We start from the raw sequence: 23808 nt of genomic DNA, 5'->3' as shown, positions 1-23808 counted from the left end.
CAGGGAACCACCATACAAGCCCTGTTGTTAAAAATACAAGACAGCTAAATAAGAACAAAGCAGACAGCAAGAGAAAGAGTCTCGGCACTGTAGCAAAGCAGGAAGTAGTGAGCACCTTCTCCATTTTTAATCATACTTAAAACATTAAAATATGTTTTTATTTGACCATCATATTCTCACCATGACCATGGTGAGATGCACAGTGTTAATTTGGATACTGCACAGGCTTTTATTTTATAATGAAATTTATTGACTACACATACCACTCTCCTGAGGCAGGTTTGTAAAAAAGCATCATCATCACTTTGCGCCTTCTTTTACATTAAATGTTTACAACAAAGTCTAACCTTTGCACATCTCCGATGCACAGGTCTTAGGCTTTGCTTTAATTAGGGAGCAAATTATATCTGAGTAAATTCATAGGTACTGTAAGTGGGTGAGACAAATTGCATAGGAAATGCCACATTAACATGTAATAAGACTGAACTAAGTAATCTCTAATTAGGTTGCCCTTTTTAGAAAGGGGAGCATGTCTGTGATCCTGCGGAAAAAAAGACTAATTGTCTGAGAGGGTTAGAAGCATGTAGGTCTCTGGTGCACTTGGCCTAGAACCTTTTTAACAGCTGATGATGATACACAAATGATACTCACAGGTATTATTACAGGGTGCTTAATGCAGATGATAGGAATGTTTATTATGCTTAACTTTACTTCCAGCCTCCACTGGATGCAGTATTACTTTTTAATAGTTGTCAATTTGCCTTCCTATACTTAGGCGGTTGTTTTCTCCCACTCACTGCCGTTTTATCTGCACTGATGGGATCTAAGATGACAACTTAAAGATATTTTGTGCTTTTAATAGCCTATAAGCCTAGAATAAGCTTTTGCTAATTAGTCCAAGTGTGCACTTGGGTGAACTTTTGTCTCAAATGTATATGACTTTTACTTTTGCCTTTTATTTTTTTGCTTTTCATCTCTTTCAAATCACAATATGGGCACAACAGCTCTGTAAGTCATTACCAGCAACCATCATTATTTTTAAACCTTGCTGTTTAAAAAAAAAACAAATGGACAAGATACCATTTACGTGACCATTTTGTCTTTCACAGATAAGCATCTACAACTCATACATGAGGTGCAGAAAATAAAGGAATACCTGAATATATTGGGGGTTTAGAGCAGTGGGATGATGGGTGCAGGGTAACTTATCTCTCCTGCTTCAGCTGGCAGCAGCTACAGGCACTTCATTTTGATATTTGATGAAGCCACTGTCTGTGTACTCTCATAAACCAGTCAGATGAGCAAAAGCAGACGGACCAAGAGAAGAATACAACAGCCAGACCAATGAATCACACAGCAGCATGATGGAGAAGAGTCACCTTCACTTTTAATTAGTCCAGCAGCCAATTTTAAAACAGAGATAGAAAAGGAATGGACTTGACTAATGCTGACATATGACAAAAGGAGCAGAGAGGTTGGACTTTGGGCGTTCACTTCACAGTTTGTTCATTCACTGTAATGGTGTTTTTTTTCTGGGATCCAAAATGTCATACACAGTAAAATTAACGACTGATTGTTTACTGATCTTCATCTAGGGCCATACAAACTGTAAACTGGACTGATTTTTATGGAACATTATAAATGAAGGGATTGATCCATACATTATTTATGTGATTGTCTATTGACTCTCTTGATGGTTTTTCTGTTAAATGTCACAAATGCCTTTTTTGATTTGTAATATCAGGATTTAAAGTAGTTTAAAAAGTCTACTTTATGTGAAGTATGCAACTGAATCAAAGGGGGTTGCATAAATAATAACACTAACGTAAGAAGGGAAAATGTACGGGCTAACAAAACTTCTTTAAACCAATATCAACATACCGAAACCAACCCAAAACTGAGCTCCAGGATGAATGAATGCAATTATATTAAGCTGACATGTCTCCAGAGGTATTGGTATTAATTATCTACACACTTTCATTTCAGGTACCAGATCAGACACACATGCCTCCTCTTTAATAACATCATGCATGGATCCGGTTTCTGGAGACAAAACAAAAACTGAACTACGAACAAAACCAAACTGAAACCAAACAGCACTTTACAAAATGTTACTATACATATAATACCTCCAAATCAAACTCTGCATTTATATACAATACAAAATTGCTTTTAACTCTTCTCTCCTAGAATCTATAATTGCTGACGTGTGGTACAGAGCATACGGCAACTCTTAAAAAAAGCTCAAAAAAGTACAACAAATACAACATTAAAACATGATGAATTAATAAAGAAAATGTAAAACAAAGTACATGGCGCATAGAAAAGGAAACTGAACCTCAATTAAAGACAAACAACATACATTTAAGTTAAGCAACAATATCAAGTTCACATTTTCCCCTTCGTATCTATGCTGTGGTGTCGTGACAAGTCTCGTTGTGGTCCTTTTCTTTACTCTTTCCGAGTACTGTCATGGAAACAACAGAGCCTAAGCGCATCCTGTTGTTATGGTGAGAAGCAGTTCAACAGCCACCCCAGTCTTTTTCCTTCATCCCTTTTTCCTTTCCTCCTTCCAACCCTCGTTCCCTCCGTATTCTGAAGGCATTCAGGTGAGTTTCTCTTTAGTTCATTTGAAAACACCCAGCACCCCCTATGCAATGTTCTTAATTGCATTCTCATTAAGCTTTTCCATGTAGTTCCTAAGATCCTTTGAGTCCCCAAGCTCGATGTCCGGACATACCCATTTTATCTCACTGGTCTGCACTAGTGCTAATGGGCTGAGCACAGGACATCCATTACTAGACTTGACGTTGGAAAAGGTGGTGAACTTCACCCTCTTTCTCTTGGTGGTGGGAGAGTTAAGCGACTCATTCCTGTGATCTCTCCCACTCGAGCTACAGCTGCCCACGCCAGTATTACCACGCTGGATGCCTCCATTCAGTAGCTGACTACCCTCCTCTAGGGTACCACTCAGCTCGTCCTGCTGCTGTTGCTGCAGACATAGCCCCTCATCTTGGCCCAGCCAAACCCAGTCATGGGCATGGGGCATTGCCTCCGGGGCTTCCAGGGACAGTTGCTTGCTACGGTACTTATATGCATAAGAGATGCAGTTAATAAGAAAGACCAGAATGGCCAGGCAGAACACTCCCAGCAGGGCATACATACCAATCTCTAGGTCTGTCAGGCCTCGTCGGGACGGCAACAAGTCATCATCGGTGCTGCGGCTACGAGGCAGCTCTGCCTGGTCTGGATATTCAGAGAATTCATTTGGGACCCTGGCCCCGCTGTCCGCTGATAGACGGCCCCCATTAGGTCTCACTGGGACATGGCCCCTGATGGTAGTGGCCCCACGGTTGATTAACCCAGTTTCCATGTCAGCGATAGATCCGCCATAATATGGAGGATCAGGACGTGTTCGTCGGTCCCCTGGTTGTCTGTATTGCTCCTCTGGCTGACCAAACCTGGTCTGTATGTTTGCCATTCCAGTGGCTAAGATAGTACGTCGTTTTCCCTTCTGGCACACCTCTGATTGGCTCATTTCAACGCGCACAAGCAAACCCTGGCCTTCCCCCTTGGCAACAATGATGGGCCACTTCCATGCTGCACTGCGCTGCACTGCCACCACCTGTTCATCCAAAGAGGTGGCTGTCAGGGTAAAATGGGCAGGGTTGTAGTTGTCTAGAGCAGTCATTGATCCATCGCTGAACTGAAGCCAAGCACTGATGAGGGCCTCCTAAGAAAAGACACAAACAGAAAGTTGTATCAGTGCAACAGCAAAAATAACCCTGAAAACAACACCAAAGGCAGTAATCTGAACACTTTTAACTAATGCATAAGAATGACTAGAGAATAAAACAGAGGAACATGGAGCAAAAGTGAGCTGTAATTACAGTAGAAAGGCTCATGGAAACAATTGGATATGAAACTATTCTTCTGAAAGCGAAATATTCTTTTCTCTCTAAGGGAAGAGACAGTAGCCTTTTTCCATTTGAAATTCTAATTATGGGAATAACAGAGCTGTTCAGTGGTTGGATATGCAAATCAAAGAGATGGCTTCACTATATCAAGAGTGAATTAATTATAAAAGAAAAACTGCAATGCATATCATAGACTCCATAATAACCCTGATTCAGCCCTGCACTTGTAAGCCACATACAATACACAGTGCAGTGCTAATACAGTAAAGACTAGATTTTCCCTTGTTTGAAAGACGTGGATTCATACCTGTTTGAGCGATTCAATAACTTCCTGTGTGGTTGCAGTGGCGACGATGGCCCTGTTGCTCCCGGGGCTGAGCTGCAGAGACAGAGAGAGTCCAGAAACCAATTGCACCCCCAGCTCTGTCACACTCACTTTATCATCCACCACCCTGATGCTCCTCTCAGCCAGGACAGATGATGTCAGAGGGGACAGCACCTGAAACACACAGAAACACTTGCTACTCATGGTGGTCCATTAAGATCCAAGATGGTGTCACTGTGAATAAAGAGCAGTGTTAATTTCAGAGTTTCGAAGCACTTACAGTACCTGTTTGGGAATACACTTCAGAGTTTTACTTTTTAAATGAGACCATGCATGTACAGGTACTAAATACACAACAAGAACAGCTTTCAATTTACTTCAGGTGTGGTTTGGAAAGGCGTTTTTGGTAAATTATGCAGGATCCATAAGAGTTTAACAAGACAAGACGGGACTAAATGATATTGGTGGACTATCAGACTGTATGAGCATCATGAAAGCGCGTGTCGTCTGCTAATAGTCAGAGTTCACAGTGAATCTGGATACAAATAGTCGTCTCAAATGATTTATGTATCATCTCAAAGTTTGAGATTTTGAGCTTTTCAAATGATGATCAGTTTGTGTGCTTGCAAAGTATCTTTTAATCTGTCAAACAATGCTGGAGTAATTAAAGCTTGTAAATGTTGCAGAAAAACATTAAGTCCAAATAAATTAAAACAACCTGTCACCTTGATTCCAATTTCTAATGGCTCGCCTAATTGAATTAGATTAAAGAGAGAAAACCTTCTGACTAAAAGCAATGACTAAAAATGGACTGAAATGTAATGATTTTTCATTCACTATAATTGGATTAAAACCTTTAAGTTGCTGCCGGCTAAAACTAGACTGAAACTATGAAGGATAGAAATAACTAAGATGTGACTAAAACTAATCAACACTTTTGTCTAAAGAGTAAATCTAAAATAGCTGCAAGTAAGAGCCAATTCGCTAGTGCCCACTGTTGTTGACAATTATGTCACTATAGATGATAAGGTGTGCAGTCCCAGTTGGAAAAATAAATCTGTTATAATCTGACAATGCCATGGTTAAGATTTGGTTATTTTAAGCACTAAAACGACTTGGCTATGGGAAGATCATGGTTTGGGTTAAGAAAATGAAATTTGTTAAGGTTAGCGGACCTTCATTGTCATGGTTACAATAATAACCCTGGTATGGTTAAAGGTAGGGTCTGGAGGATTTTCCAGTTGCTGTTTGTAAACATTCAAATTTGGCCCCTCCTATCAGGCTCAACTTTCCCAGGTGTACAGAGCCCGGAGGTATGGAAGAAAGCTTCACAGAAGAGGTTCAGGCAAGGCTCGCGCTGGTGCACGTTCGGACACGCTCGGGCACGGCACCTGCGCTCTCTCATTGGCTGGGGAAATGTCCGCCCAGAAGCGGTCTGAGCTAACAAAAACATCAAAATACAGTTAAAGGGCAGGAGCTCTGCAAACAGAGTCACCACCACACATGAGTAGAAGCCCATAGGTTATGATTAAGCAGGATTTTATTTGTATATGTCTATATTTTGTTTTGTTTGAAAATCCTCCAGATCCTACCTTTAAGGCATGACCGTGATCATGGTTAAAAGAAACCGATTTGGCTGCAGGTTTATTGGGGATGAACACAAGTCTCCTGTGGCAAAGTCAGATGGTTTAATGACTCATTCATTCACCCTGACCACCTCTGTGGACTTTGTTGTGCTGCAATACCGTTACCTGACTTCCTCCTTTGCTTCCATTGGCCAAAATTTATAGGTAATACAGCTGCTAGTTGGCTTCGTCACTTGAACGTGAACAGTTTTCCTATACTTCCTATTCTTTTCTTGTGCCTCCCTGTCCTTGTTTGTGTACTGGGTCAAAAAAATTGCATTTCCACTGTATTCAAAACTCTGATGTGGGATGTTTATGTGAATATGTAATGGAGATCACATGCAACTCTCCAAAGATAAAGACACATTGTGACATAAATGCAAATGCATACTCATGTATAAATGCTACTACATGCAAACATGTAATCTCTACCCTACTAACACATTCTCCACCTCCCTGAGTTGCCGGAGGCGTAAGCATGTAAATAGTTGTGATATTGTTATGAGATGAGAATCCCTCCCATCCCCTCCAATTAGGGCTCCAGTCTCTCCTCCAGCCGCCCCCGCATGGCCACATTTACCAGCCATAATGAACTGTCAGCACCGATCACCGCCTCATTTGTACAGACCCTTTTCCCTGTTTTCCTCCCTTTGGTTTACCTTTTTTTCATTTTCCCTTTTGCCTCCCACACAGTGACACTGATATCCTTGAATGTTAAACACAGCTGAAATCCGTGTAATCTACAGAAAAGGGGGGAATATGTTTTAACCTCATCTCTGAGATGAGTGCAAAGGTTAAAAAAGCAGACAGGTGGTGATTTTCACTTGAACAAATAAGCGTGCACACTGATTGTCTTGAAGTGTGGGGATTGTTTTGTACAGATAAAAAGAAAGCAAGATAAGCAATGGCATAAAATGTTTATGTGGAAATTATGGGCTAGTGGCTTGTTAAAAAGGTTTCATGGGCAAATTCGCTGGTTAAAGCTGAATAATACAAGAGTCTGGCCACACTTTTGATAGCCGAGGGGCGGTTTGATACCCGGCTCCAGTCTGCATGTCGAAGTGTCCTTGGGCAAGATACTAAGCCCCATATTGTGAGGCTTTGTGAATGGTTAACTGAGTAGCAGGTGGCATCTTGTCTGGTAGCCTCGGCCACCAGTGTATGAATGCGTTTGTGTGAATAGGACCCAGTGCTTTGGGTCAGAAGTCAAGAAAGGCGCTATACAAATGCGAGTCCATACACCATTTATCAAAGGTATTCTCTGAAAAACCACAACAAATACCTGCTTTGCCTCCACGTTTGGCTGTTTAGATTCATATCATTATAGGTAAGTAACATCTGCCCTCTATATATTAATATGTCAAGCTGAATTCAAAAGATTCTTCGCAGCTATGATGCAAAAGATGCTAGATGCAGGTAAATAGATACCTAAGTGTAACATTCAAGAAGTTGTGTATTAACTTATCAGAAGAATCTGCCCAACTTCTGAAAGAATCTTTCTCTTCTGAAGAAGGCAGGATGTTTAATCTATAACCCTCCACAGAACTCTTCACAAAATGTCAGAAGCATTTGTTTTTGCATCCCTCAAATAGATCAACAATCCTCTCAACCTAACCCTGACTACATATGAGCAAATGTCCAGACTTTCTGCAGCTCTCCTCTCAGAGATGTCAGGGATCCTTTCCTTGATTTGTGAAAAGAGTCAGATCCCTTCTCCTCCCCTTTATCAGAGTCCTTTGTCCAATTTTCAGAGATGTCGGTTCTTTTTTCAACCCCATTAGAGAGATTACAGGTCCCGCCTTTGGCATACATAGTCCTGAGATTCCCCCACCAGATGCACCTTGATAAGCCCCTTCCTCAAGCCAGTCCCAGAGTTTACAGGTTGCCTAATTTCACCCCTAGAGAGCAATTAAAGACCCCTTCCAGGCCTATTCAAAGCTGTCAGAGTCTTGTCTTGTATGATTTCTGTTCAAATGTCAGAGGGCTCTTACTACCTGACCCCACAAATTCCTGTTTGCACCAACAACATAACATACGATCCAGCATTGCCAATACCATGTCTCTCTGACTCATCACACTCACACTACTGCAAAGGTTAATAGCAAAATGTGTTTAGCATGCAAGAAGTCTATCCATAACATGCCAGAAAGACAGTGCTTAAATGGATTCACTCATTTCTCCTGATATACCATATATATACCAGATATACATACCAGCTTGCAGCCCAGTATCATCACATTACCAATTCTATGGCCGCTATGGAATCTTTTTAATACCTCAGCGGCCTTTTGAAATCCTTGGTTTTCATTTAATTGTCAAATCCACGTCCTTCCTTGTAATTCTAAATAGTTTGATCAAAATAAAACTTCTAATATGTTATGTATTCAAGGCCTTTGGAAATGGGGACATATATTGTATCAGAACTTTTTTTCTTGGATGATTGAGACAGGGCTCCTTCTTTCTTTTTGAATGAAGGAGCTCTCAAGTTCACAAAATCCTTTTTACAATGTCCATATTGGCTTATTCCATGTCCCTCAACCAGCACATTAACACACAATAGGCACATTAGTATATTGTTGAACTGAGTCCACTTGCAACTGCATTTCCAAAGATTAAAAGGTATACTTACAGTAGTTTATTATCTAGCATGGACCTAAATGACTGAAATCCAATGGCTGCTAGGGAGGTAGGAAGATACTTAGGGTTGGTTACTGAATGCTGTACTTTTAAGGGTATCGACCAAATTATATCTGTACTGACTGAGTACAGATTCACAATAAACCAATTGCTGCGAAATTTTGGTACCTAAAAACACACGCTGTGGAGACAACAGAGTTCTACTGAGCCGCCAGATTCAAGAGGTGGAAGCCCCACGAACTCCCTGAAGTGGGGAAGCCGGCCATGGAGCTTCCCAGCAAGCCAAAACTATTGCTTCAGTGCCAGTAGTTTTGGCCTATCTGGTCTTATTCTGTACTATTTTTTAAGAAATATCCAAACATCACTGCTGTTTGTGATTGTTTTTAAATTAGGTACTTATTTCACAGGGTGTTCAAGAAAATACATTTTTGTTATTATCGAAAGAGTTAAGTACTAAAAATAAGTTGCTGAAGTTGATTCCAGTGCCAATTTAAATGTGAAATGTGCCCAATCCTAAAGATACTGTACATACTATACAGTTAAAACAGCTTGGTCTCATAAGACATTTGGTGTCTTTTCCTAGTGGACCTCCAATTGCAAATAATACTTAACAAGTTTTGGAAGAACAAACAACCTTTCATGTATCTTCTTGCCCAATGTTTGAATAAAAATGTATAGTAGAGGAAAGAAAATTGTGTACCATAGGTTAGGAAATTCAAAACAAATATTTGTTTTTTATGCACACTGCGATTTACTGATTATTGTAGTCAGATCCTGGAACATCCCCTGCTGAAAAGCCAATTTATACTTACATGAATTGTGCAGTGTATATAATAGTGTGACTAATATGCTTAGAAGGAGCCAATCAATGGAGATGTGTAGCCTGTCCTTCATAAACTGTGAATAATACTCTATGGAAATAAAGGTCAGGAAATGATGACATTGAAATGGGTTTGTGTTGTTTTTGGGAAAAGTAGGAAAGCCAGTCAAGTACGTAACCCTGTTGGTTCATTGAGCTGAATTAATGCTTTTATTCGTATGTCTATTTCACTAAGTGTTTACATGATTTCTTTGGATTAAGCCCAGAAGCTTTGTTCTAAATCAAGAGCATGTTTCATTCAGAATGATTTAACCTTTCCACAAACCACCTGAGCAGCATACTAAAGACTGAGAACATGGCTGACACCTTGAGTACAAACTGTTGATTAGATAGAAGAAAGATTAAATATCAAATCATGCCTGCTTTCAGTGGTACAATTAACCTTTGTTTTTTACATAATTTGCATTTCAGGGGAGGAAGACTCTCACTTATTATAGGTATACAAGCAATTATTATTCATTGTGTACGAGCTTTATCAAGCTGCTCTGTAGATAGGAATCAAATAAAAAATATTAATTCCTTCATTACTAGAGGCATACAATGACACACTGTATCTCTAATGGGTTAAATCCCATGTATTATCATTCCTTGGTTACTGCAGTGATTAGCCTGGGATTTCAGCGTCGACAATTGGAAAGCACTTGTGTTTGAAGTCGGACTTTAAATTGATCTGAATTAAACAAATGTCACAGTCTCCTTAACACAGTTGTCAATACTCTCGAGTCCACTTAATTTGTTATGTTAAAAATCACAGAGGTGATGGAGCGAGCGAGTGCAGGAATACATTTTATAGCAAGAGAAAGAGTAAAAAGGTTTTTGCATAATTTCAACTACTGTTAATGCATTAATTCTGTTCATTAAAGTAGTAGTAGTAGTATTTCACTGCTGAAAAGATGGTCTTTTCATAAAACGGGGCTGTCTATGCAGCAGAAAGATGCAAATACTTTTGATATTGGTACAACATGACCAGAAAAAGACAGAAAAAGGGGTGTGGCATTTGCTTTTGCTCAAGAGGTAGAAAACCTACCAGAATGAACCACACCGCTCCGGACCAGTGAAAGCTCCTACTAAAAGGTGACATAATGCGAGCTTGGCTGTTTTGACACAGCACTCCTTCATTTTACTGTTTAGTCTCAGTTTTTTCTCCATTTCTACAATACAGGAAACAGTATGGCACCCACTTCGTGTTCAAAAATTCTTTAGTTGCAGCCATACAGTACACTAAAATATGTCGCTGAAGACATTTTAACGTAAAAACGTAACAGAATCTTGGTTCGTATTTGATCAGCACTGCCTGGTTGCACTGCCTGGTCCGTTTGGTCTCACTTTTTTCAGCCTCTGTTTTAACAATATCAGAAACCCATATCACAGCCAAACAGGGCACTAAAATATGTTTCTGAAGACATTTTAGGCAAGAAATGGGCAAAAAAGTAACAGAATCTTGGTTCGTATTTGATGAGCACTGCCTAGTTTGACTGTTTGGTCTCAGTTTTTTCAGCCTCTGTTTTAATAGTACAGGAAACATTATAAGGGGCCCACTTCTTGTTCACAAATTCCCATATTGCAATCAAACAGTGCACTGAAATATGTCTCTGAACACATTTTAGTCAAGAAATAGCCAAAAAATTAATAGAATATTTGTTCATATTTGATCAGCACTGCCTAGTTTTACTGTTTAGTCTCAGTTTTTGTTTTAACAATACAGGAAACATTACGGGGCCCACTTCTTGTTCACACATTCTCATATTACAGCCAAACAAGGCACTAAAATATGTTTCTGAAGACATTTTAGGGGAGAAATAGGCAACGCAGTAACAAAATCTTGGTTCATAGTTTGATTGGAGTTTGGTCTGAGTTTGAGAGATGGGGAGGGTGTCTTTCTTGATATCCTTCTATACTTTTTGTATCCTTGGTGGTGAACATACACAAAAGCGGAATCTGCAATCTGTAGTTCGAGCCACAGCCCAACAGGCAGTGAAAGTCTGATTTGGGCAGAGGGATGAGCTGGGAGATCTGGGTGCTGGTAAGATGAAGGAAAGTTTACCACGGTCCATTTACACATCCTACCCACATTGTTGTGATACAAAGCTTGTTGAAAATCAGCAAAGTTATCACTTTAAGTATATTCACCATGAGAAACCAAGCAGCTTCTGCCACCATGGCCAAAGTCTGAAGCCAAGAAGGAAAATTTGCACCACTAAAGACTTATAGCTCCTGCTTTTTTAGCCACAGCGTTCAAAAAGTGCCAACAATATTTCTCAAGATGTAAACCATAGCCTCAGAATTACCTCACGTCTTTGCATTAACATGAACTTAACTTCTGACACAGTGTTGATGACAATTGATCCCAGGAAGCATGTTGCAGGGCTGCATAATTTTATCCACCCCCTAAACTAGTGCAATCACGCACATAGTAGGCTACATGTGAACTAGCCTTACAGACAGTGTCAAAATCAGGGCTTGATCACGAATCTTTCCAGTCACTTTTCCTTCCATACAAACCATGTCCTGCCCAGCAGTAAAACAGCACTCCATCTCACACACGTAGTCACTCCTGCAGTGCACACAGCTCTTCGATTGATAAATAAAGAGAAGGAGATTATGATTCCAGTCCACTGCTTCGGCAACGTGTTGTTCTGTGTTGTGCTATCTTGTAAATGCCAGATTGATGTTGATTTACGGTGTGAGCGGGCACACGTGTCGTTCTGAGCAAGCACCTGGTTGTAGTGTTAAATAAATGGGATTGTGTGTGTGTGTGTGTGTGTGCGTGGATGGGAGAAAGGGTGGGAGCAAGAGAGGCTGCAGAGGTGCAAGCTTTTATTGGGTGTTCCATGACGCCGTGTTTCTCTGTCAGCTCACGATAGACTTAAGTATTTGTGCCATGCTGTGATCAATGTAGTTGTTTTTGTAAGTCCCTCCCTTTCCCCTGCCTGTTGGGTCTTACTCCACATTCTCTATACGTGCATCTTAAGTCCAATGTCTTTCTTTGTATTTTTCCTGGTTGTGGTCACTGAACACATAAGCTACTTGCTGTTTTATGCCTCCAGCCTTATTCATGTCATGTTTCCGGTTACCTGATGAATGTAAGTCCAACATTCACTTTCCTTTTAGACATGTTTCTGTCTCCCCCATCCAAAGTGGGCCGCCCTTCCACACCCATCAGATAATTTGATATCCGTATCTTTACTGTAGCTTTTAAACTGAGCCCAATACAGCAGATTTTATTTGCCAACATCAGTCTGCCTCACTCCTCACCTTCAGCTTCGCCTGTCATACCTGCTGCTTCTTCACTTTTTGTTTGCCAGACATTTGGTCGTTGTCTCTCTACTCCTTTCATTTTCTTGCATCTCTGTACTCTGACTGTTCTTTTAGGAACCCCTGGTTTTTGGTGAGGCACTTTGACTTAACTAGTCAGGCAGCAGTTTGCCATACATGTTTACATTAGCTGTGCTTGTATGTTCTGCGCATAAATGTGCATCTGACCCCCTGCTGTCAGAGCATCACAGCACACTGAAATGTGTTGTGATGATAGAAATACATTTATTTAGCACCATATAAATTGTATTGTCAGTGATTTAAGTCAGTAAGTAAATTACTGGACTTGATCTGATTCTAAGGTCAACCAAAGACCTTTTCATGGGCCACCCCTTGGTCTTGGGCTGGAGTCACCTGTGCCCTTGACCCCCCTTGACGGCGAGCCTGTTGATGTATGTGGAATTCATAGGCTGTACCACCACAAAAATGACCAGAGCTCCAAATACCACATGCATATGCATAGTAGTGCATGTAAAAATTGAGCTCTGGCGTAATTCTCAGATGTACATGCACTGGTGCCCTTAACTTGGTACAGAAAATATGTTGTGCAGAGCTCCCAACTCAGTGACTGTGAGACTCACACGATTGACACTTTTCACACACTCTCCTGACACGTGCATTTCCTCATGCAGTGAAAAACAAATTTATAACTGGTAATGTCATAGCACATAAAGGGGACACTGACAGTGCATGGACAGACAAGACAACAGCACAGTGTTACAATAGCACTTCTGTTCCTGCTGTTACATAATAGTCCTTGAGGCAGCCAAAAAGGATGAAGAATGACTCACATTAGAGCAATATATTTATACAAATCATATCTAGTCAGTTATATGATAAAAAACTCTTCATATTAGGTTTGCTAAGCAGCGCAATGTTGTTGTTTTTTCAAAATGTTCCTATGACCAATTTGAAGTAGTGTCACTGTACAACATTACTGTATATTATAACATATTAAAATGTCCTCCTTTTAAAACATATTTCAAATGAATAAATGTTGTCCTTCAGAGGTTAACTGCTTTTTTGTGTAATCTTATGAAGGATGACCCTGTGATCAAGTGACCCTGATTATGACCATGTAAAATTTTTGAAAGGGAAAATCATCTCTTATATCCTCATATTTGAACTGTCATAAAACTGAAAATGTTACAGCGGTTGATGTTGGATTCTTTGGTCAGATTGGGCTGTGAAAGTGCAGACAGAGAAAGATAAATACACCAAATGGTGCAGTCAAATAAATGTTTTGGTGGAGGTGGGAAAAAATGAAATAAAATAAAGTAGTGCATGTAGTTTTTAAAATTACATGCATCAGTGCATGTATAGTAAGAGGAAAACATTTGATCCATTGTCGGTATAGAAAAAATCGATTAGTGGAGCTTCTCCTTTTCTCTGTGTTTTTTTAAGAATATTCATTGACTTTCCCAAAACAAGCCTAGTTTCAAACCTCTGCATTGCCTCCCATATATCAGATTTCTTCACCATTCTACTTTAACAATTTAAATAGGTATGGTTTTGTGCGAACTAATGGTTGTTTCCTTGGTTGAAAACTAGAGCCAATCAGAGTGTTGTAGAAAGGGAACTGTGTCAGAGTCAGACTGATGATGGAGGACAAATTGCCACAAGAATAGCAGGTTATTCTCAGAGTGCTTTCAGACCTAGAGTTGCTTTGGTCCGAACCAGGGACTAAATTTGTTACAAAGTTGTATAAATACCTAGAGTTGGTTCGTGTTCTCACGGCAGCCATAACAAGAGGACCAGATAAAATGCATGAGCAAGAAAGCTGCTCTTGATTGGTCAGAATTTCCATGTCGAAAAAATCCAGGAAGTAAACAAAANCATGTTTAACCCAAACAATGTGTCATGTGACTGCAGTTGGTTCAGATCCAGGTCAGAACACGTTCTCACCACAAACAAACCGCATCAGAGTTTGTTTGTAACCGGACCGAGACCACCTCTTCAAGAAGGTCTCAGTCCGTTTTTTTTTTGATGCGCACCTGAGTGCAATTGCTGTGTTCACACCTGTCCAAACAAGCCACACTTAGGGGTCAAACTAACTTGAGTTTGATTGCGCTGAACCAAACAGGGCAGGTTTGAAAGCACCTTTAGTTGACTTACAGAAATACATACTTTAAATGAGTTTATATTCTTCGATTTAGTTTGCTGCTCCAAACAGCTACTGCAGCTTCTGTAGTGACTGAAAGTTACATTAATGAGATGGATATGTCAGTCATGACTTATTGGTTTGGGTAAAATAACTCCTGAACATGAACATGACCATGATAACAGACTAAAAAATGAATTAAAACAAAAACATATCAGGTAACCAAAACACACACACTTGGATACAACCTGTATTTTGGTGATGCCAGCACTCAGTCCTATTAGGACCTGGCCCTCCAGCAGTTGTGCGACCTTCGGGACCTCCACCCTCAGGAAATCCTTAACCAGCTGCGTCACCTCAACCTGCCAGTCACTTCCCAGCAGGAAGTTCTGCTGGCCCAGCCCGTCCTCCTCCGCCGCTCCTCTGACTTCCCCGTTATCTGCTACAAAGTGTGTGAGGACACGCAGGGTGGTGCTCTGATACTGGGCTACACAGCCGCTCTCTGTCCTCTCTTCAGCCACATCATCTCCGTCCTTGTCATCGGTGACCCTCTCATACCTGGAGGAATGTGAGAAGAGGGGCAGATGAGCAGTGGGTATGAAGTATGGCTCAATTACTTGAAGACTGTGAGAAATATAGAGGCAGATAGCATAAGTATACTTATGTGTCTGAGGTAAAACGTACTAAAAGCTCTTTGTATTTAGAGAAGTCCTCACGAGAAAAAGCTACTTTGAAGGTTATCACCAGTGTAATTCTACTTTTTTCTATCACAATTCAATGTAATTCATTTTTCCTTATCACCATTAATGCCCATAAAGTCGAAACTGTCTGATGTATTTACTGCAGTCAAAGCTCCTACTTTCGGTCATGCTGCAGGTTTTCCCGACCTCCCGAAAGTCATAGGCCCCCAGTGTTTTCAAAAAATCCATTAAAAACAGCTTGCAGTGACAAACTGATGCCTTGCTTGCTTTCTCATTTTCTTTAAAAGGGCAACTGATATTTTTGCTGCATGCCTGCCATTTATTTGGCCCACGGCAAACACTTTGCAGATATAGCCATCTCAGAAAGATATGTTTTGTAACAAATGAATGTTTGCAAACCCAGTAGGGGAATTTCATGACACATTTGTTCTACTCTTTTTCCTCCTATTTAAGTCAAGTTTATGTGGCCTTTTTTCACATTAACAGACCCGCATTAGAGTGGGGAAGGTAGAGCAGAAGGACAGGGATTGGAAAATGGAGATATCCTGCAAAGAATTATGGAAGACGGCTAATAGGTGCCACTGTGGACCTGGTAAGACATCCAAAGACTAATACAAATAGACAGCATGGTACAATTTAAAAGATAAAATATAGCCTCAAAGCAATTACCGGGAAAAAAATTCATATGGCACTTAGCTGTTTGATACAGGCTTTACTGCAGAGATATACCATTACAAATGTCATTACAATTCTGAAATACAAAATTAGAGCCGATCAAGGCATTTTTTAACCAATCAGGATTGGATAATGGTTACCACTGCTATATTGAGTTATATAGAAAAGTCATTACACAGCCATCTACAACAATTACGAGCACTTGTTTCATATACAACACATTCTCACTCCGACCTTATCACATATCAGCGTTTGATTATTGACTTTCCATGTCCAGATACGACATGAAGGGTACCCTGGGTGCATTGGTTTGTTGATGTTCTGGGGTGCTGTGTCAAGTTCTGCCTGTTACATACATTGTCTTCTTTCAAAATACACTTCCGTTTTCACAGGAAATGTACTGTTTACATACGGTTTCTTTCAAAATAAACGCACTATGTCGATACAACACCGCTAATTGATGTTTTTTATTCCCTCAACAACTAACGAACTTGGTTGGGTGATGCCGCAAGTCACTGCCTAAGCACCAGATTTTGATGACTTTGGAGTGAGACCGGGTTGTCATATCAGCTCAGTGTGATATATCATCATATTCAATATAACATAGATTATCAGGCGCATTTTGTTTTTTCCACGATTTTAGTTCATTTTTAGTAACTCTTGAACTTATCTTACTGCTATTGTTACTCTATTAGGCACTGGTTTTGCTTTTGCCTCTTCAGACAGAGGAATTCCCTCGAGACAGTGACAAGGCCCAAAAGATTTAAGAGAAGGTTTGTTATTTTATACCTTTCTACTAATTTTGGAATAAATAAATAAACAAGGAACAGCTTGGATGCAGGGATTCTTTTCTTAATGCATTGCAGAGCTATTCAGTTGTCAAGCATATACATTTGAATAACTTCAATGTACTTGAGGTATGCACTGCGCAACTGTATTATACAGGAATATGAAAGTATCAGATCAGAGCTCGGTATTGGCAGATACCTGTTATTAATTGACTCGGGTCGGTTTGGGGGCAAAAAACTTGATTAGACATCCTTTACTTTTTGTTATATTTGCTGAAACTGTCACTATATCCTGACAGTAGTACATGGAAACAACTAATCAGAGCTGAGGAGCCGCTATTGCAGCTGTCACTCATGTCAATCAATCACTGCTTCCGAACTTCTGTTTTTTCTGTTACTGCATTGCCTATTTCATGCCCAAAATGTTTTCAGAAACATATTTTAGTGTACTGTTTGGCTGTAAAATGACAAGGTGTGTAACCCTGCCAGGTCCAGCCAAAACCAAACACCACTCGCCGGCTGGAGTGAACATTCTTATTTTACAGCTAAACCTTACACTAAAATATATTCCTAAAAACATTTATATGAGAGGGGTGGGGGAGAAGGCAGGCAGTCACAGAATCTTGATTCATATTTAATCAGCGCTGCCTATTTTGACAGTTTGACAGCTGTGTCAGAGACTCCTCAGCTCTGATTGGTTGTTTTTGTCCAGGTGCGGTGGATTCTTGCAAATGTTATTCGGAGCAATAGAGAAAGCAGTGGAATTTTTTTTTTTCCTCACAGATTATCTTTCTCATGCACTACTGTCAGGATATAGTTTCATATAATATTACAAAAACCTGTTCTTAAAAAGTTAACTGCAGCTGTAAGGGTCCATTGGATTTTATCCTACTCTTCAGTACAGTATCTTATGTCATGATTTACTGGATTTTACTGTACATCCCGAAGGTTGTAGGTTCCAGTTTTTTCCCAAAAATACAATAAAACTGCTTTGAGACACAAACTGCTCCCTCAACTACTCTAATATATCACATTAAACAACAACATATTGTGTTTTTGGTGTCCATGCTGAGCGGTGGGAGCTGCAGTGATGGGTGAAATGTGGCCTTGGGACACAGATCCGCTCCAGAGAGTCAACGGTGTTGATGATGAAGAGAAACATTGCTACAGCTATTAGGCGTATACATCACTCCTGTTCATCCGCATCCTTCATCTTCCATCACTCTTTATCACTACATAGGTCTATTGTGCTGTCCCGTGCATTGCCATTGTCATCTCTCTGTCTCACTGCACACCTGGCTCTCACTCTATGGTTTACACATCAATTCCTAACCTGACTTTCCTGTAATCTATTTTTCAACTCCCTCACTCTGCTTCTCTCTCGCACTCTCACCTTTATTTTCTTACACCTTCCAGCTCTGCCTGCATATCTCTCCCTAACAGTCAGGTGGCCAGGAGGGAGTGACAGTGACAGTTTCTATTAGGTTTAATGAGGCATGGCCGGTCAGGCAGAAAAACGGACTGACAGGTTAACATGCTGTGGCCCAATGGCTTGGCTTAGTTCCTAACCTCCCCTCTCCTTCCCCTCCCTTTCCCTTATTCCACATCAGTGAAGGGACGGCAGTCTAAACCAAGGTGACATTTGTGGCTGGCAACAGAAACAAGGGGTCAGGTCATGTTTGTAGCAGTGAGTGACAGGTCAGCCAAAGTGTCGGGAGTGTAATGAGGTGGCTTACACGCTCATGTGAATGCGAATGAGCGCACACAAAGTTTGTGCACGCACACAGTGGTAAAGCAAGAAAACATTTTCTTTCCTGCATTCTCTCTTTGTTTTTTCTCTCTCTCTCTGAAAAAAATAAGCACATAAACTTCACATATCAGGCTTTCTTCATGCAGTGATGCACTTGACAGACATGACGGATGGGATCAGGCATGGATAGCAGGGGGTATTTGTGTTAGAGTGCCACCCTGTGGGTTGTGGGCCAATGGGAGATGACACTGCAGTGACTTTGTGGCAGAGATTTGCTTTAAAAAGATGTTTCCTGTACAGATATTTCATGCATATGTGAGTTAGATTAAAACATATGCTGCTTGTGCTAATTGGGGCCTTCAAATTCAAATTGTGACTTGACTTTCTCACTATTTATTGATTTGAATATATCATTAACAGTAAAGACAACCTATATGTCCCCGACTTTATCATGTAATCACTGTTTTCATTTCACACTATACATTGTGCATGAATGTAGTGCCTTGCAGTGCTTTGTGTCCTCACCATCGCTACTGTGTGTATGATCACAGTAAATAACAATTATAATAGCTATTATTAAATGTAAATTAGTCAGTGTGCCTCAGTGATCATATTTTGATTTGAATAAGGTTATTTCTATTTTAATCAGCCGCATTCGTGTTTGGGAAAAAAAAAAAATCATTAATTTAAATATTTTTATTACAACCGCCTTGTACACCTCACGATGCGCCGCACAGATCATTGCGCACCTTGTCACATTTCTGCCTCAGGAATTTTGGCCACGCTCCGTAATGCTCAAAATTATTACTCATTTCTTATTCAGCATAAGTACCTTTTGGGAGGCCAGTCCAATGAATTATTAGACACTCATTATACCACCTCTGCAGCTGCATTTTATGCCTCATACATCTGCACCAACATTACCAAGCCAATTTATTGTCGCCTGCCATTTATTTTACCGAGTGAAGAATGTGATTCGGATTCACATGCAGGGATTGTTAAAAAACCTCTGAGGTTAATGTTCTAAATAAGGAAATTTAGACTTGTCCTGGGACTATTTTAATATGGCCAACTTGTGCTGTGATGTATGAGTGGTCACTGGAGGAAGCCAAAAATCTATTTTGCATGTAGGTTGTTCAGAAGTTTGGTGTTTGTTAAAGAGGGATCATAATGTTTGCTGGCTTAAAACAAGCTTAAAAAAAAGATGCCTTATAGCTGCTGATGTAGTGTGGCAGTGTTCAATTCAATATAGGCCTAAATTTAACAAAAATATAGAATACAATATAGGACTGACCTGAATGCCTCAAAGCTTCAATTGTTACCATGGTAACTGATGTCAAAATCAGTATTCCAATACTCAGTTTTTCTATATCATTACTCCAAAAATCCCAAATTAAGACATGGTAATCCAACATTATTCATGATGCATCAGCAATAATGATCAGTTATTCTAAGACAAGGACATTTAAACTTAGTGACAAGCCTAGATTTGATTGTGACATTCTGACCACCCATGACAGGCTTACGGATAGGCTAAGTTGATGTCAAAAAAGTCAAGCATCTGAAAATTTACAAAGATGACCTCCAAAAAGTCGAGTGCCAGATGAAACTGGCATGACACAAATCCACAACCAGCTTTGCAAATCACCTGAAAACTGTAACAGTTTTAACCTACATGCTAACAAACTGTCCAATTGACATGTTTTTTTTTTTTTAACTTTCTTTGACTGAAAAGTGATGTATAAAAAAATGTCCCCTCATCACTAATTACCTACTGCACCACCCCAAAAGTTTCAACTGACCCTTCACTAAGTCCCACCCCCCGACACAGACTGGCCAGTCTAATGATACTTGTTACCTGGAGAGGGTGGAAAAAGATATACGTTTCTTCCCTGTTCCAAAACCAAAAAACCAACCCTGAAAAGCTTAGGGTTAGCTAGCTAGCTACTGAAGATATAGCCTACTGAATGTATACACCGACCCTGCTGTACAGGAACCAGTGAAGGGAAGCAGGGAAACTTTGCTGATATTCAACCAGCTGTGTGTCATCACAGTGTGCGCAGATGAACGTTGTTTGACTTCCCTTGGAGATCCCTGCCCGTCCGGTATCCAGGTGCTGGCAGCAGCACGGGGGCGAAGCCAAACACCGTTCAACTGCACACACTGTGATGCCACACAGCTGGTTCAACATCAGCAAAGATTCCCTTTATATTCATTGTCTTGTGTGGCGATCAGCAGTGATGTGGTGGTTCACTTTTACACTGTGATCTGTAGCCTATAGTTCGGCTTTAGCTTTAACTATCTTTGTCTTTTTAACCTGTTGTTGCTGCTGAGTCAGTTTGACATCCTGGATATATCCTTCAAACACAGACTGTAGACCCCTCTGTCTGCTTCTCTCTGGAATCACTGTTTCATTTCTCCAAAAAATATGATCATATTTCTTCAGGGAGTGCAGTTAGTTATAGTGTGTCCTCCATGCTTACCCTAACAGCTTGTCGGACCATCACATCACGAAAGTTCAGTTATTTGCAGACACCTCTCACTGAAGCTTCAGTGTCCCAAAAACTGGTATTTGAGACAGCACAACATGCAACAATATAGATGCAATACACCATCAGGCCTTACCTTCTGTTTCCCATACTAGCGGGGACCCTCCAGCCCTTTATCTGGCTGAGCTCGGGGTCAGCCACGTCAATGAGCAAAGGCAGGCGGGGCATCCATACACTCATCTCCAGTTGGGCGCTCAGAAAACTGTAGGTAAAGTTCAGCATCACTTTGCTCTTTCCTCTTGTCTCCTTTCCGTTGACATAAACATAGTCACATCTCTCTGACACCTGGAGACAAGAAGGAAGAATTGACAAGTTAGATCTTGAAAACTTGGACAAAAGTATTCAACATCTTTATAAGAAGTCAGATAAATGTAATGTTTATAAAATTTATCACGGATGTAGTTGTGAAATGTTGTCGTTTGGATTGTTTTGACAAATCTTCTGTTGTTCTTGTCCATTTGATGTTTTCAGTTAAACAGCCTCTTCTGAGATGCTGGAGGGTGGAAAGATTTGGCACTGCTTCCACAAAACCTCAAGTGTCAGGTCTGCTCAATTTCCTGTGTGTGTGTGTGTGTGTGTATGTGTGTGTGTGTGTGTGTGTGTGTGTGTGTGTGTGTTTGCGTGCATGCAGATGCATCTTTAATGCGTGTGTGCGCGCAGGATAATATGTGTGCAAGTGATGTGACTTTGGTCCAACTTAACAGATGGAGCTGAGAAAAGATGCAAACCTGCTTCCTCCAACCAGAGAACAAAACACTTGCCCAAACTGAATTACGACTGGCTGCATGAACATGAAGTACAACTTCAATTGGTTGCCAAGGTTTCTCAGATGCATCTCCAACGTAGAGAAATCATATAGCAGGAACATCAGACGTGTCTGTGATTATCTTCAAAGCGCCAGAATCTCCTCATGAAACATTTTTCCCCTTGAGGACGAAATCTATTAAACAATCTGTCATCATTTTTTTGTTTGTAATCACTTGCATTTCAATCCATTTCGATCTCAAATACCATCATAAGCTTGATTGGCACAACTGGTAATTTCAGCACATGTCCTCAGTACTGACAATTGCTTCTTTGTAACAAACCACTCACAAGAAGACTGTCATCTGTCTCCACGTCTTTGCATATAACTTGGCAGCTTTACTCTCAAGTGATGTCAGACCAGCCCCCTATCTCTGAGGAACAAAACTGACAGCTTGGTATCTGTCAGTTCTCTCCTCCTCCTCCCTTTCGTTTCCTCTTTCTCTCCCACTCTTTCACTCTCACCCTCATCCTACTAAAGTATTACTGTAACTCCTACATGCTCAGGCTTCTTGTAATGAGAACAGGTTGTGCTTCAGAAGGACAAATCTCAGGCCAAGATCAAAGTGGTTTAAGATTGTACCTGGATTTTTATTCAAGTGGTCTGTTTCATACTGTAAATCAAACTAAGGTACATAAACAAGTCCTCTGCGTCATCTTGCTCATGATGAGAAAACAATATGTACCCACGTGTTTTAGTGCAGAACTTCAATATCAAAATGATGTAGCGTTGCTGCCTTTCTCTGTTTTATATCACGGAAATCAACACAAAAAGACATTTTAAAGCCTCGTATTGAGCTCTGAGGAATTGTTACAAACATTTTTCACTACCTCACGATTATTCCAATCAAATAATTGTTTAAAAATAAAACATAAATAATTGACATATTAATGAATAATGAACAATGAAAATAATACATCAGTTGTAGGCTTGCAGTCTTAATTCACAATGAGACAAGTTGAAAACATGCAACTACTTGCAATGCATCGTTCTGAAACGTTCTACAAACCTGCCAGTTCACACCAATGCAACTAGATGAAACGGTGTATCATCTCTATGCAACAGCTCTCTGTACTTGCGCTCTAATTTCCAGCTTTTTGGACATATTTTGTGGCTGAATATAATTTATAGCTTCTTAAAATATGAATGAGGATAGTGATAGTGAGATACTGGCTACAGCTGCATTTGTAGACGCCACAATAATATAAATTACCAGCGCTAATTAATCAGTGTGTGTCTGAGGGGGGTATAAGCACATACAGCGAGCAGCAGCAGCGATCCAGCGTCCGACACTAGCACACTGTGAGGATGGAAACAGAGGGCTCGACGGGGAAGGAGCACCTGCTGCAGCAAGCGAGCACGCAGTCTGCGGTCATTTGGCTTGAACAGCACACTTCACTACAGGCTGGTTGGCTGTTGAAACAGGTGATGTGCTTTGTTTTTAAACCAGCCACCGGTAATTTGACCAGCAGAGTTGCCGGTGACACTATCAGCTGGCTTTAATCGAGCTCAGATGGCCAGTTCACACCACTGCAACTTTTCTCTGCAACGTTCTAAAATGATTTTGTCTTGTCAGGAACCCATGAGATAAAGTGTGGGGTCCCCCAGGGGTCAATTTTAGGTCCAACTCTTTTTAATCTCTACATGCTTCCTCTGGGGGACGTCATCAGGAGGCACGGCATCAGCTTTCATAGTTATGCTGATGATACGCAACTGTACATCGCCGTGTCTCCTGATGAC

General features: G+C 40.5%; 1 protein-coding gene across 1 annotated transcript in view; it reads right to left on the bottom strand.

Annotated features, from left to right (window-relative positions):
• Nucleotides 1-1408: 1408 nt before the first annotated feature.
• si:dkey-112m2.1 (transmembrane protein 132C) overlaps nt 1409-23808 on the bottom strand; it is a 230693-nt gene continuing 208293 nt past the window's right edge. The window contains exons 7-10 of the mRNA XM_050053566.1: nt 21340-21548; nt 15049-15358; nt 4225-4416; nt 1409-3733 (exon numbers count right to left, since the gene is read on the bottom strand). Coding sequence (XP_049909523.1) covers nt 2651-3733; nt 4225-4416; nt 15049-15358; nt 21340-21548 — 1794 coding nt within the window. The 3' untranslated portion in view covers nt 1409-2650. The remainder of the gene's footprint in view (nt 3734-4224; nt 4417-15048; nt 15359-21339; nt 21549-23808) is intronic.

Source organism: Epinephelus moara, chromosome 9 (assembly GCF_006386435.1).
Source record: "Epinephelus moara isolate mb chromosome 9, YSFRI_EMoa_1.0, whole genome shotgun sequence".
Taxonomy (NCBI): Eukaryota; Metazoa; Chordata; class Actinopteri; order Perciformes; family Serranidae; genus Epinephelus; species Epinephelus moara.
Note: the sequence above shows the minus strand (reverse complement) of the source record. Positions and strands in the feature narration are given on the sequence as shown.